Source organism: Hordeum vulgare, chromosome 6H (genome assembly GCF_904849725.1).
Source record: "Hordeum vulgare subsp. vulgare chromosome 6H, MorexV3_pseudomolecules_assembly, whole genome shotgun sequence".
NCBI classification, from domain to species: Eukaryota; Viridiplantae; Streptophyta; class Magnoliopsida; order Poales; family Poaceae; genus Hordeum; species Hordeum vulgare.
Genome location: NC_058523.1, coordinates 405,269,348 through 405,283,471, shown reverse-complemented (window position 1 = coordinate 405,283,471; position 14,124 = coordinate 405,269,348). Strand labels below are relative to the sequence as shown.

General features: G+C 44.2%; 1 protein-coding gene across 1 annotated transcript; it reads right to left on the bottom strand.

The window, feature by feature from the left end:
• Window positions 1–7,636: 7,636 nt before the first annotated feature.
• Window positions 7,637–10,099, bottom strand: LOC123405537 (probable uridine nucleosidase 2). Its single transcript, XM_045099191.1, has 7 exons — window positions 10,039–10,099; window positions 9,810–9,925; window positions 9,648–9,707; window positions 9,203–9,493; window positions 8,936–9,069; window positions 8,096–8,165; window positions 7,637–7,753 (listed from the first exon to the last, which is right to left on the bottom strand). The coding sequence occupies exons 1-7, from the start codon at window positions 10,097–10,099 to the stop codon at window positions 7,637–7,639; spliced, it is 849 nt and encodes a 282-aa protein (XP_044955126.1).
• Between the last annotated feature and the right edge of the window lie 4,025 nt (window positions 10,100–14,124).

The following is a 14,124-nucleotide window of genomic DNA, read 5'->3' as shown; positions in this document are numbered from 1 at the left end:
TCACTTTCTCTATATCTATAAAACACTAGACATGTTAAAATATATCCACAAGAGGCAAGGAAGACAAACGAAACACAAAATCCAATGTAAAGACGATTAGCAATTCCTACCACATGATGGGAATACCAATTGTCAAGGACACGAAGTTTTTTGGAAATAATACTCGTTGGTAGATCGCAAATATATCCAACATCATCTTTACCCATAAAAAGCAAGCAAATGACACTTGTAGAGCTAACATGCCACCTAGGAACAAGATAGTTCACAATATCAACACTAAGTGGCAATACCTCAAATGTACACATTTTCTAGGCTTGTAATATGCACATAGCATATTACTCCCCCATAATGTGATAACCCAACAATATTAACAAGTGGCAAATTAACACCAAAAAGAGATAATTAATGGACGATATAGAATTTGAATTTATCATGAGTAAGACATACCACATAGAAACTAGATAATCTTGAAATATCAATACTAAGTGGTATTCCCCATGTATACACATTTATAGTATTGTTAGGTGTGCAAAGCACATCACTCCCCCACAATGGGATAATCCATTAATCTCTCACAAGAGCCAACAAAGATACAAACAATATGCAAAAAGGCTCAATACAAGACTCACATGTACATGATGTGCAAACCAACATACACATACTATATTACTCAAGATAAGCAAGTTGGAAGCACAACATATACAAACACATGCAAGGTACAAAACCACAACATGCAAAGGGGCAAGTAACTAACAATGTAAACAGTTTAAGTACAAGTTACCGTAAGGAGGCACATTGGATATAAGATAAAACTCGATAATCCAAATGACTTGGCTTGAGATAATATGAATGACGAAGACCCCTTAATTCTTCATTATGTATCAAAGTCTCCAATGTCCTCCACATTCACCTATTGACCAAGTTTGAGCTTGTTGGTTCCCAACCACGTTGGGTCCTAAGAGGTTAGTCACAATAGGCTTGACAACCCAAATGGTACTTTTCTTGACACCACTTTGAGTACCAACAAACTTGGCAAACACATTGCCAACCTTATCCTTCCCAAGAGAATAGATATCATCAATAGTGATTGGGTTGGATAAATTACCTCTCGTGCAAGAATAAGTGAAGTGACCCTTCTCACGACATAAGTAGCAACATCTACCCTTTAATTTCTTCCCTATTGATTTCTCAACATGAGGAGTGTTGGATTGGGTCTTCTTGGGAAGGGGCCTTTCTTCAACTTGGAGTTGAGTATGTGATTGAACTTGTGGCTGCTTCCCTTGTTGCTTGTGACTTTGGGGCTTCTTCTTTAGTGGGCAAGATCTAACATGGTGCCCTTCAATTTTGCACTTGAAGAAAATAATCTTGGCCGAATTCTTGACTTGTTCTCGACCCTTCTTCTTGAAGCTTTTGGACTTATTCTTCTTGTTGGAGTTGAATCCAAGTCCATCTTTGTCATTTGGGGATTTTTGCCCACACAAGACATTGTTGAGTGTGGACATTCCTTCATGACTCTTTTCCAAGTCTTTCTTCAAGGAAGTGACTTGGGCCTTGAGCTTTTTGATTTCCTCTACATGGTTAGTATCAACACAAGTACTAGAGGAAGTATAAGCTTCATTGTTAGAGCAACAAGGCATGGAAAGTAATTCATCACAAGATGTAGCAACATTATGAGTAGATGAATTACGAGGACTAGCACATGGCAATATAGCTTTTCGAATAGAAGTAGTGCTAATGTCCACGTGAGGCTCACTCGATGTTACCTTGGTAGTAATAGCCCCATGAGCTAAGTTTAGCACATTATGGGATACTAGAAGATCATCATGAGAGCTTGTGAGCATTACATGACTTTCTTCCAATTTCCCATAATTGCTAGATAGCAACTCAAGTTGAGCCCTTAGCTCAACATTCTCCTTTAAAATGGATGCTTCACAAGAAGTAGAGTTAGTAGCACAAGCATCATTATTAACAATAAGAGGAGAAGGCAACTTGGCAAGCTCTTTAGCATATGAATCTTCAAGTTGAGCATGAGACTCGGTGGGTTCGATGAGCGAACTCTTAATAGTCCTTGAGCCATTTTCGAGGTGCTCATAGTCCTCAACGAGTTTAGCATGTGCAACTTCAAGATTATCGTTTTTAGTTCTAAAATCATTAGCCACCTCGAGAGCTCTATCATGGGATTCCTTTAATCTAGATAATTCTATAGCAAAGGTTTCCTCAAGAGATTCCTTGGTGGTTTGTTCATTTTCAAGAGCTTGAGATAGCTCGGCTATATCGTTAGCGTAATCACGCTCATGACCTTCCATTGTCTCAATGGTGGCCTCATGCTCCTCGAGATGAGCTTCCAACTCCTCAATGTATTTCTTGCCCTCGGTGGCAATAGACATGATTTCCAAGAAGTTGGAACAAGCAAGTTTATTCTTATAAAGAGATTTAAAAATCATCTCACCCTTAATTTTTATGGATGCAATAATATCACTCTCTTCATCATTATTATCATCCTCATTATCATCAATATCATCATCATGAGATACATTGGGATTCAAAGTAGGAGATACCTTTGAAGCCTTAGCCATAAGGCAAAAGTGAGTAACAATAGATGATGATGTAGGATCCCTTGAAGCATCATTAAAGGTCACATCTTGTTCCATGGAGTGATGAATTTCCTCTACATTGTTAGCACAACAACTCGAGGAAATATATACATTTTTATCATGGCAACAAGATATAGGAAGCATATCATCATGAGATTTAGTCAAGCAGTTTTTACATGATATGCAAGGACTATCAACACCAGCATGTAAAACATTTCGAGTGCTCGAAGTGTTAATGCCCAAAGATGAAGCATTACAATAATATAGTGATGAAGGATGATCAACAATAAACCCACTATCATCATTGCAATGATCACCACTACTCAACATATCATTACCTTGTGGCAATCCACATGTAGGTGAAGTAGATGAAGTTGAGAAGACCGCACTACCGGAGGTGGAGGGAGAACAATCATTCCCACAAATCTTGGACGTACCGTATTTATCTTGAAGCTTTGTCCACAACTCATGAGCATCCCAGAATGGCATGAGTTGAAATATAACTACATTGCTCAAAGCATCAAAAAGCACATTAGAAGCTTGAGCATCGAGATAAGAGTTTTTCTCATCCTCTAAGGATATATTTTGAGAATCCTTTGGAGGAGAAAAACCCATATCTACAATTTGCTCTAAATTTGGGTCCAAGACCCGAAAGTGATTAAGCATGCGAATTACCCAAACATCAAATTTTTTGCCATCGAAACTAAGAGTGTCAGTGAACCCTAAACCCCTAGTCGACATCCTTACTATCTAGGTGGTTAAACCTAATAAAGAGAGACCTAGCTCTGATACCAATTGAAAGGACGTAGATGTCGCCTAGAGGGGGGGTGAACATGCGCTTTAAAATAATTACGGTTTAGGCTTGAACAAATGCGGAATAAAACTGACATTTAATTTGTCAAGCACAAAACCTAAAACAACTAGGCTCAACTATGTGCACCAACAACTTATGCTAAGCAAGATAAACAACTAAGTGATAGCAAGATATATGACAAGAAACAATATGGCTATCACAAAGTAAAGTGCATAAGTAAAGGGTTCGGGTAAGAGATAACCGAGGCACGTGGAGACGATGATGTATCCTGAAGTTCACACCCTTGCGGATGCTAATCTCCGTTGGAGAGGTGTGGTGGTACAATGCTCCCCAAGATGCCACTAAGGCCACCGTAATCTCCTCACGCCCTCGCACAATGCAAGATGTCGTGATTCCACTAAGGGACCCTTGAGGGCGGTCACCGAACCAGTACAAACAAGGTTGGGGCAATCTCCACAACTTAATTGGAGGCTCCCAACAACACCACGAAGCTTCACCACAATGGCATATGGCTTCGAGGTGACCACAAAAGGCTCGGGGCAATCTCCACAACTTAATTGGAGACCCCGACGCTTTCCCGGAGCTTTACACCACAATGATTGAGCTCCGAGGCACCCCAAGCTTCTAGGGGTATCAAGTACCCAAAGGTAATAAGCTTCTCAAATTCTCACTTCCATGTATCACCGTGGAGAACTCAAACCGATGCACCAAATGCAATGGCAAGGGCAGACGGAGTGCCCAAATCCTTCTCTCCCAAATCCCACCAAAGCAACTAATGCTAGGGAGGAAAATAAGAGGAAGAACAAAGAAGAACACGAAGAACTCCAAGATCTAGACCCAATGGGTTCCCCTCACTTAGAGGAGAAAGTAATTGGTGGAAATGTGGATCTAGATCTCCTCTCTCTTTTCCCTCAAGAACTACCAATAATCATTGGAGGGATTGAGAGTTAGCAAGCTCGAAGAAGGTCAACAATGGGGGAAGAACACGAGCTAAAGAGATGAGGTTCAATGGGGAAGAAGACCCCTTTTATAGGTCGGGAAAAATCCAACCGTTATGCTTCACAGCCTGCATAGAGCGGTACTACCGCTCATGGGAGCGGTACTACCGCTCGGTAGGTTCACCAACCATGCAAGGATGTGAAAAACAGTCCGACGGAGCGGTAGTAAAAAATTACTACCGCTCCGGGGCGGTACTACTCGATAGTGAAACATCTCTAACTTTCGCATACGGACTCCGAATTCAACGAAACCAAGTTTGTTGGAAAGATAACGACATGGACTAACACAATCTTGATATAAATATAAATAAGAAGCAAGTGAGAAAAGTCCCATAAGAAAATGGTGAGAACCCTTCTTCGAATAAGACCGGTAAAAACTCCCAACATCAAAAACATCATAGAAGATGCATATGGACTCCGTTTTCGATGAAATCGAGCTTGTCCTGAAGATGAACACAAGCTCTAAAGCTCAGAAAGAAACACCAAACAAGAACCAAGAAGTATGATGCAAGTATGCAAATGGTTTGAGCTCTCAACGAACGATACGATCAAGCTACTCACTTGAGAGCCCCCCTTGACAGTACGACAATCTATACTAATAGAGAAAACCTATCAAGGGAAAACCTATACCTTGCACCTCGTCCTCTTGAGATAGATGAAGCTGATCTTGGCTTCCTCAAGATGGACCACATTTCTTGATTACGTTGGCTTGATGAAGACTAGTTGATTGCTCCCCCATACACACTATGGGTGAGCCGCTCTTCAGCATATCTTCACAAGTCCATTGCCACCATCCTCCACCACTTGACGTCATCCTCCATGGGTTGTATAAGATCTTCCTCTTGACGCAAGCCCATGGAAACACACCTAACCCCACATAGAACTCTCACGAAGACCATGGGTTAGTACACAAATACGTAATGGACAATGCTTACCATACCATGGGACTACTTGATCCCTCTCGGTACATCTTGTACGCTTTGTGTATTTATCATCTTGATTTACTCTTTGTCTGACGATCTTGATCAACCTTGTGTCTCTATGACCATTCTTTGGATAATACCTTGAATACCACCTTGGTCATCATATAAACTCCTTGAACCCAACAGATGGACTTCAAGAAGTGCCTATGGACAAATCCTATAAATATAACTTAAGGAAACCATTAGTCCATAGGAATTGTCATCAATTACCAAAACCACATATGGAGATAAATGCTCTAACACGAATAATGTCTCAGGTCATGTCTGCATAGTTCTCGAACCCGCAGGGTCTGCACACTTAAGGTTCGGTGACGTTTTCGGTATAGTTGAGTTATAGGTGTTCGTGACCGAAGGTTGTTTGGAGTACCGGATGAGATCTAGGATGTCACGAGGAGATCCAGAATGGTCCAGAGGTAAAGGTTGATATATAGGAAGTCATGTTTTGGTCACCGGAAAAGTTTCGGGCTCATCGGTAGTGTACCGAGAGTGTCGTGAGGGTACCGAGGGACCACCGGGAGGCATGTGACGACCCAAAAGACCTCACGGGCTGTGGGAGGAGTCAAACCAGCCCCTAGTGGGCAGGCCGAACCAACCACTAAGGCCCATGCGGTTAGGGGTGGGAAAACCCAAAGGTGGGAAAGGTTTCCAAAGGGAGAGGGGGAATATTCCAAGTGGGAGGAGTCCTACTTGGAGTAGGATTGGAGTAGGACTCCTCCACCTCCAATTTCGGCCAAACCTTGAGGGTTTGAGGATGCCTCCTCCCCTCCCTCCCTCCTATATATACTAGAGTATTTAGAGGGGAGAGCTAACCCTAATTGCCACGTGCTCCCTCTACTTCTCTCTAGATCTGTTTCTCTAGTCTATTTCAGCGGTGCTTAGGCCAAGCCCTGCTGAAATAGTTCCACCACCATCACCACCACGCCGTCGTGCTGGAGAACTCATCTATCTCTCCGCCCCTCTTGCTGGATCAAGAAGGCGGTGATCGTCATCGAGTTGTACGTGTGCTTAACGCGGAGGTGTCGTCTGTTTGGCACTAGATCGGGATGGATCGTGATGGGAACGCGGGACGGATCGTGATGATATTGCGGGACGGGCTGCGATTTGGATCGCGAAGATGTTCCACTACATCAACTGCATTATATACTCTTCCGCTTAGCGATCTACAATGGTATGTAGATTCACTCTCCCCACTCGTACACGATCATCACCATGGATAGGTATTGCGTGTGCCTAGGATTTTTTTTGTTTCCCATGCTATGTTCTCCAACATATACGACTAGCTATTTCATATATGAATGATTGTTTAACTTTATGCATGTTATTACATATTTGAACCATGCACCATTTGTAGAATTGCTTAATTACTAGTACTAGCTAAATACCCGTGTGTTGCCATGGAACAACATAACAGTGTTGAAAATTCTCGACACACATCTTATTTATCTTACCCGACAAAACCAATTTGCTCTTCCTCCGCTTTTATCTTAGTATATATTCCTTGCTCTAGCTTCAGTGTCATTACACTATTTTTATTCCATGTAGTTTCATTATGACATGATAAGGTCGCTCTTATTTGTCATTTGTTATTTTTATGGATCGGTAAGGTTCATATGTAGGTGCATGTTTTTCAAGTATCTGTCTTTTGGACTACCACACCATTCAAAAAATGCTTCCTATGATTTTCTTGAGCTGAACATATTGTCATTGTCTGGTCAAAGCAAGCGTTGCATAAAGTCATAAACATACTGGTTTTGGAAGATGAAAACAAAAAATGCATGAATTCTTACAGGAATCTTGTAAGGATATATAGAAACTTTAGAGAGTTTCATTGGTACATGCTTGCCCATCAGATGGAACCAGAGACATGTGAGAAATAATCTAAGTGCGTATTGAATGCCATATCATTTATTTTCAAAGTCACTGAGTGAAATTTTAGGACCATGTATTGATTTAATTGGTCTTCTTTCAAAAACCGTTCACAAACTGGAATATTTTTCTTCCACTTCCCTCCATTATTGGCGATGATCATGTCTCTTAATCCACATGTAAGTCCATCCAAAACACAAATAGGTAAAGTTTGATGATGGTCTTCATGTTCCTTCATTGCTTCTCTGTGCGGTCTTCATATGTGCCTCTGGCTTGCATTACCTTCTTTCATATGTGTGCACTTCTTCCAACTCCAAAGAATTCTAATAAAGAATTCAGAAACTTTAATCTAACCTTGCTCAATATGGTATATTTCCTCGATCAGCCCGCACGAGTGCCTCCTCCCTTCTTTTTGGACTCCTCGATTGTGCGAACAGGCTCTCCATGGGAGAACATGAGCTCCCACCCATAACCAGCTACAAGCTCTCTCCTCCTCAACTAAAAAAATGTACAGAATGACTTACATTCCAAGAACTGAATTTTACCCAAGAACTGAAATCATGTCACAGGAACCATCAAAGTGTATGCATGAGGTTTATACCAAAGAGTACGGTTTAAAATGCCACTGTCCAGCTTGTCGGCCAACCAGTCATCCACGGGCTTGGGCGCCACGCCACGCCGTCGTAGCCATCATTGTCCCCCGACACCAGTTCCTTATGTAGCCACATTTGTATGCCAGTGGAAGCTGCACAAGTTGTCATCGGAACTCATATTTTTTGCCGACTCCATGTGATTTCTAAGCGTGCACGGTAAGAATCCAAGTTGGAGTTGGTTGGTTACCCTGTGCAGGTTGAAGCTGCTCTCCCCAAATTGGATGGTAATATCACTTGGGAATTCTTGTAAAGGGATCCTGCACCAACCAGTTCAAAAAGCTATAAATACCATTATATAATATAACACACTCCATTGGTAATCAAACTAAGCTTCACCGTGTAGGAGCAAATTAATAGCAGAGAATTAGAAATGATCAAATGAAGCTAGTAATTAGAAGTACTAAAGTTTATAGTACCTTTGCCTTCTTTAAATCAAATTGTTCCATTCTTATGCAACTTGTATCTGCGTTAGCCGAGCAACCCCCTGACTGGAATCTGTCACTAGCCTCGTCGCTCGGTCCCCAACCCACAGTGTTGCAAAAGCATTCTACACCGGCAACATCCGTCTAGGGGGTCCAAGTCGATGGATGGCTGGGCGGCGCGGCCGCGGGAGGGAAAGCTCCAATAATTAGGCGCCCGCCACAAAGGATCATGGTTGGCGCCAGCGACTCCCTATCTCATCCCTTCGGACAGGGACTTAGTCCCAATCGATGTGATTTGGTTTGAGCGCTTGCCTTGCATGCTCCACCGTCGACCATGACGTACACATAGTAGCGAGGGCTAAGGGGGGTCTAGGCCATGGGGGATTGGTGGAGGCAACAAGGTGAGGGCTCTGGCGTTTGTTGCTGTTAATCAAGTGTACGCACTATTGCTGTTAAGCACTGTATGATTAACTGTAGCAAAATGCAGGCATGTCAATACATGTAATCACGAGGAAAGAAGAATATATACTGCTATGTGTGAAAACCACAAATAGCATCATGTTGTTGTTTTCAGCTCTGATACATAACAAGGTTTCAAAAGTAACAAGGTATAATAACAGCTCTGGACAGCAAGAGAGTTACCAGAAAGGATTACTTGATGCGTAATGTTAATTCCGATGGCCAAAATATCAGCGCCGCATGTAAAAACTACATCAGCCGCATCAGGATCGCCAAATATCTATTAATAAAGAAAGCCAATTAACCAGTGAAGTCAATGTGATGAATTATCGGAGTTGCAACTTTGAATATGTAAACCGATGCTCTAAAACACGAAGCTGCACTCTTCTCCAAATTCAACAGGACTGACTCACATTTTCCTCAGCTGCAGGGTTGACATTTCCATTAACTGAATAAGCACCACCCAGGATAATGATCTGCCCAATCTTCTTGGGGAAAGAAGGGTCAAGCTCGACGGCCGGCGCGAGGTTGGTGAGGGGGCCGAGGGCGACGACGGTTACTTGTCCGGGGTAGAGGTTCGCCTGCTCGACAAGGAAGGCGGCGGCAGACTGCTCCACCGCCTTGCCGGCCGGCGGATGGAAGTTCTGGTTGTTGAGGCCATCCAAACCATGGACGAAGCTGGCAATCCGTAGCTTGGTGGCTTTATGAATTTTATTCACGGAGAAGCGCACAGACATTCAGTCTAAGTCAGCAAACACTTGATCGATCGAGATGTCACAAATTTTGACTAAATGAGATGCCATACAGACAAACACACACATACATTGATACATACATGATGTAATGGATTGAGGGTACCTTGATTGTTACATGGGAACCCTCCGCGACGGGGATGTCGGTCCTCCCAGCGGTCTCCAGCTGAAATCAAGCTAGAGATCTGTTCGATTATCATCGGAAAGACCCATTCGTGAGAACGGAGAGTCGAGCACGGGGGAGGGGAGTGGAGTGGAGTGGACCGACGAGGTGCAGCACGTCACGGGTGGCAAGGGCAGTGTAGACGTTGCCGAAGATGGTGGTGAGGCCAACCACCTCCAGCTCCGGCGACCTCAGCGCCACGAAGATGGCCATGGCATCATCTGCGGTTCATCCACCCCACCGCAAGTTTGCGAACAATGCGAGATTGGTTAGGGGGTGGGATAGGATAGATCGATAAGACAGGGGGAGGAACGAGGGACAGGTGGATACGGACCGATCCGTGGGTCGGTGTCGATGATGACCTTGTTCTTCTTGGTGACGACGACCATGGACATGGATCCCGGGATCGATCACGGCGGCGTCGGTTGCGCTGGCGGATCGAGTGAGGTGGAGAAGAAGATGTGTACACGTCTCAACTTAACTACTTGAGAGAGACAGAGAGAGGGGGGGGCATCCAGGATGCTCAGTTGGGAGCATCGCAGGAGGGGATCGTGCGTTCGTGGGTGCGTTATTTTTTTTATGTGCAGGGTCGTACAAGGAGGTGGATCGTGCGAGGAGGAGGTCGAACTATCGAGGAAAGTCGAACCATCACGACGTTCGATCCTCCTTTAATAGTAGAGATATGTTCTATTTTGATGTGTTAGTTATTTAGTTTAAGGATCTATGTTTACTTTGATCAACGATATTGACAGCAGTATGGATGCCACGTGTAAGAACTATGGTGCTTTGTTATGCCAGAAGGATAGGAAGTTCTTCATCGATCTTTTGAAAGACTTCACCACTAAGACGGTATATATATGATTTAGTTCAACATGTTCTAATTGAGTTTCATATGGTACGGTTGTGGCCAAAATTGTCGAACTAGTTATTTTTCCAATTTTACTCACGTCATCCCTTGCGAGGCAAGGCGTGACTTCTTAGATAAGTTTCAGTTCCGCTTGATGCAACCATCATATTTCAATGCACCCTCATGAAGATGTTGACGACCCAACGATTCAATTGTCTTGTCACCAATGAGCCAACTCACACCTATTTCGGTTGCCCTGGTTCGACAACTCTTGCAACTGCTTACAAGATCGAAGCTAGGGTGAGAGCCACATTCTACTTTGACTACGATCGTGACAATATCATGGTCTACTACAGGCCTGCTGGCAGGGATGATGATGGTCCACTTACTCCAGACTATGATCGTGACTCCGCCCGCCGTAATGTCGAGTTAGCTAGATAGTAGGCTTACAGTTGCCATGTCCCGTTTCATTGAACTTGTGTACTTGTGTTATTTTCCTACTTTTGATACTTTTTGAATAATGTCAAATAAATGGGTACTGTTGAACTTAGATTCTAGTATTTGAATTGTACTATTTAATTACTATTCTAAACTTTGATTATGTTGTCATTCTCGTTTGATCGTGCTGTTGTACAGATTTAGTTTAAATCTGAAAATGAAATTGCTTGCATCACACTAACATGCAATGCCACTACTAACATATATTAGTGCTGGCGTTGGCCACGTGGCATGTCATAAACATGTCAAATGTTGCTCACCAATGCCAACACTATTTTTTAATAGTGGCTCGATATTGTGGCGTCGGGTGCCTATGCCACCAAGGCCATTTTTGCCACGCCATAGCTAGGCTTTTATACACTAGTGCGCTATTGGTTATTGATAGGGGAGGTTATTGGGTTATGTATGTTGGTGACTGGATGTTGTTCGGAGTCCGGGATGAGATCCTAAACATGACGAGGAGCACCGGAATGGTCCATATGTAAAGATTCATATATAGAAAGTTGGTATTCGGGTTCCAGAAAGGTTCCGAGTTTTGCGGTTTTTGACGAGGATGATGTAAAGGGTTTCATGGGTCCACTGGGGAGGTCCACCTGCCCTGGAGGGGCTTATGGGGTGCGAGAGGGGGCGCACCAGCCCCTGGTGGGCTTGGAGTCACCCCCTTCCAAGGCCCATGCGGCCAGGGTTTGGGGAAACCCTAGGGGTGGCCGCCACCCCTTGCCTTGGGGGCCAATGCAGCCTCTAGGGTGCCACCCACTTCGGGAAACCCTAAGGGGGCTGGCCAACCTCCCTTTGGCTCTATATAGAGAGGATAGGAGGAAGATCTTCCCTCGCACCTTTCCCATGCCCTGATGGCAGCCCTCCCTCTCTCCCGTTGCTCCTCCGTCCTTGTTCTCATAGCACTTGGCCAAGCCCCGCTGGAGTAGCTCCACCACCACCTCCATCACGCCGTCGTGCTGCCGGAGAACCCGTCTTCTACTCCACCCTCGCTCGCTAATTTGTGGAGTAACCAGACGTCCTCGAGCTGCACGTGTGCTGAACGCAGATGTGTCGTCCGTTTGACGCTTGATCAAGACGGACCGTGATTGGATCATGAAGATGTACGACTACATCAACGGTGTTTTAATGCTTTCGTTTAGCGGTCTACAAGGGTACGTAGACACACTCTCCCTCTCTTAGCTATGCATCTCCATGTATAGATCTTGCGTGTGCATAGGAATTTTTTTGTTTCCCATGCAACGTTCCCCAACACTCTCAACATCATTTCTAACTGCTTCTTGTTTTGGGGCAAAGTGAGACTTTTTATGGACAACGGGGTTAATTATAATCTTCAAAAGCTGGCCCACAAAGGATATATGCCATCAACTAGATAATAGCCCATTGGCAGTATAGTGGCAAGGAGGAGCTTTCCCTTCAGTCAGCCAGGCAAACCATGGTGATCGCTCTAGCACATTCATGTCATTGTGAGATCCAAGCATGACAAAGAGAGTATGCCAAATCCAAAGATCATGTGATGCAACTACTTCAAGAATGATGGTGGGCTTTTTACCATGACTCTGATATTGCCCTTGTAGAGGCATGGGAAGCTTTTCCATCTCCAATGCAAGCAGTTAACATATTGGGGCAAACATGGCCGCCCTCTTACCTCACACATTGGCAAGATCCTCTATTTGTATGTGACAGTTGGTTCTCTCAGGTACTGAGGTCCAAACATCGAGAGCACGATAGTAGCAAGTCTTAACAAGGCATATTCACATGTGCTCTCAAACAACCGTAGGTATTCGTCCCATGAATTAGGGATCGTGTACTTGTGGTAACCAGAGAACACCGTCCTTCCCACGACATCCTTCTTCAAGATGAAGTAGTCATCAAAGCACCGAACACCATGGTAAATATGACCGAAGACATTTTATGCATGCGAAAGCGGCGGTGAAAATTGCCAGCAAATAGGGCATCCAGGGCAAAGTAGTCGTCCATCAATGTCAAATGATTGCACGCACTATTGCGGTGAGCACTCAATGACCCTTGATCCAATCCTTGAAATTTAGAACATGCCCTTCCACAGGCTTTGCTTCTGCAAGGACCGCCTACATCATCATCATCTCATGTGTGTAGTCCTCCTTGTCAGAGGATCCGTCCGACTACTCAACATAGTGATCGTATATATAGTTCATACCTGAATCCATTGCTTCAAAGAAGAAGGGCCAAACTCACAAAAAATTTAACATGAGCAATTCATCAAACACTTGCCAGTACCGTAGGGGAGGATGGTACCTGAGCGGCAAATAGAGGAAATGTCTGGAATGGCGGTGGAGGAGAAGTGACATCGAGCCCGGGTGTAGCTTCAGAGGAGGTGGAGTCGTCGAGTTCCGGTAACAATGTGGCTAGGTGGCCGGTGTGGTGGACTAGCTACGGAGGCAAGAGAGAAAACGAATGATAGAAAGATGGGAGGATGGACGCGCGGGGTTCACGAGAAGTTTTGGGTGGGGCTTTTGGGCGGCCAGGGTGTCAAAGTTCTACGTGGCTGTTGTCCGGACTCCCACAAAGCCCCCCAAGTTTGTTTTGAATTTACGAAAAAGTGCGTCTGGACCAGTTGGTAGACCGACACATGCATGCATTAGATGGCAAAACACGTTGACCACGTGGTCCGGACGGTTGTGAGTGGTTTCATGGTCCGCTTTGGAGATGCCCTAAGTTCCTATCCCGACCATACATGGCACCTAATTCAACCAGCTTGTCAACTTCATCCATTTACAATCTACTTCTACTTTTCGTCTCTATGCTCACTAACCACATTTTTGCTCTTCCCACCTTTCTCCTTAAAGTTTCTAGTATGTAGTTCCATTCATCCATGACATTTCTATTGCCATATAAGAGTTCTAATCAGACTAAAAATGTCAATAGGTTCATGTTGGGGAACGTCGCATGGGAAACAAAAATTTTCCTACGCGCACGAAGACCTATCATGGTGATGTCCATCTACGAGAGGGGATGAGTGATCTACGTACCCTTGTAGATCGTACAGCAGAAGCGATAAGAGATCGCGGTTGATGTAGTGGAACGTCCTCACGTCCC

Excerpts from the sequence above, each read along its gene's own strand:
- LOC123405537 (XM_045099191.1), bottom strand. The coding sequence starts at position 10,099 with ATGTCCATGGTCGTCGTCACCAAGAAGAACAAGGTCATCATCGACACC. Across the intron at positions 9,070-9,202 it reads ACCCTGCAGCTGAGGAAAAT|ATATTTGGCGATCCTGATGC; the intron begins GTGAGTCAGTCC and ends CTTTATTAATAG. Across the intron at positions 7,754-8,095 it reads GCAGCTTCAACCTGCACAGG|TTGAGGAGGAGAGAGCTTGT; the intron begins GTAACCAACCAA and ends ACATTTTTTTAG.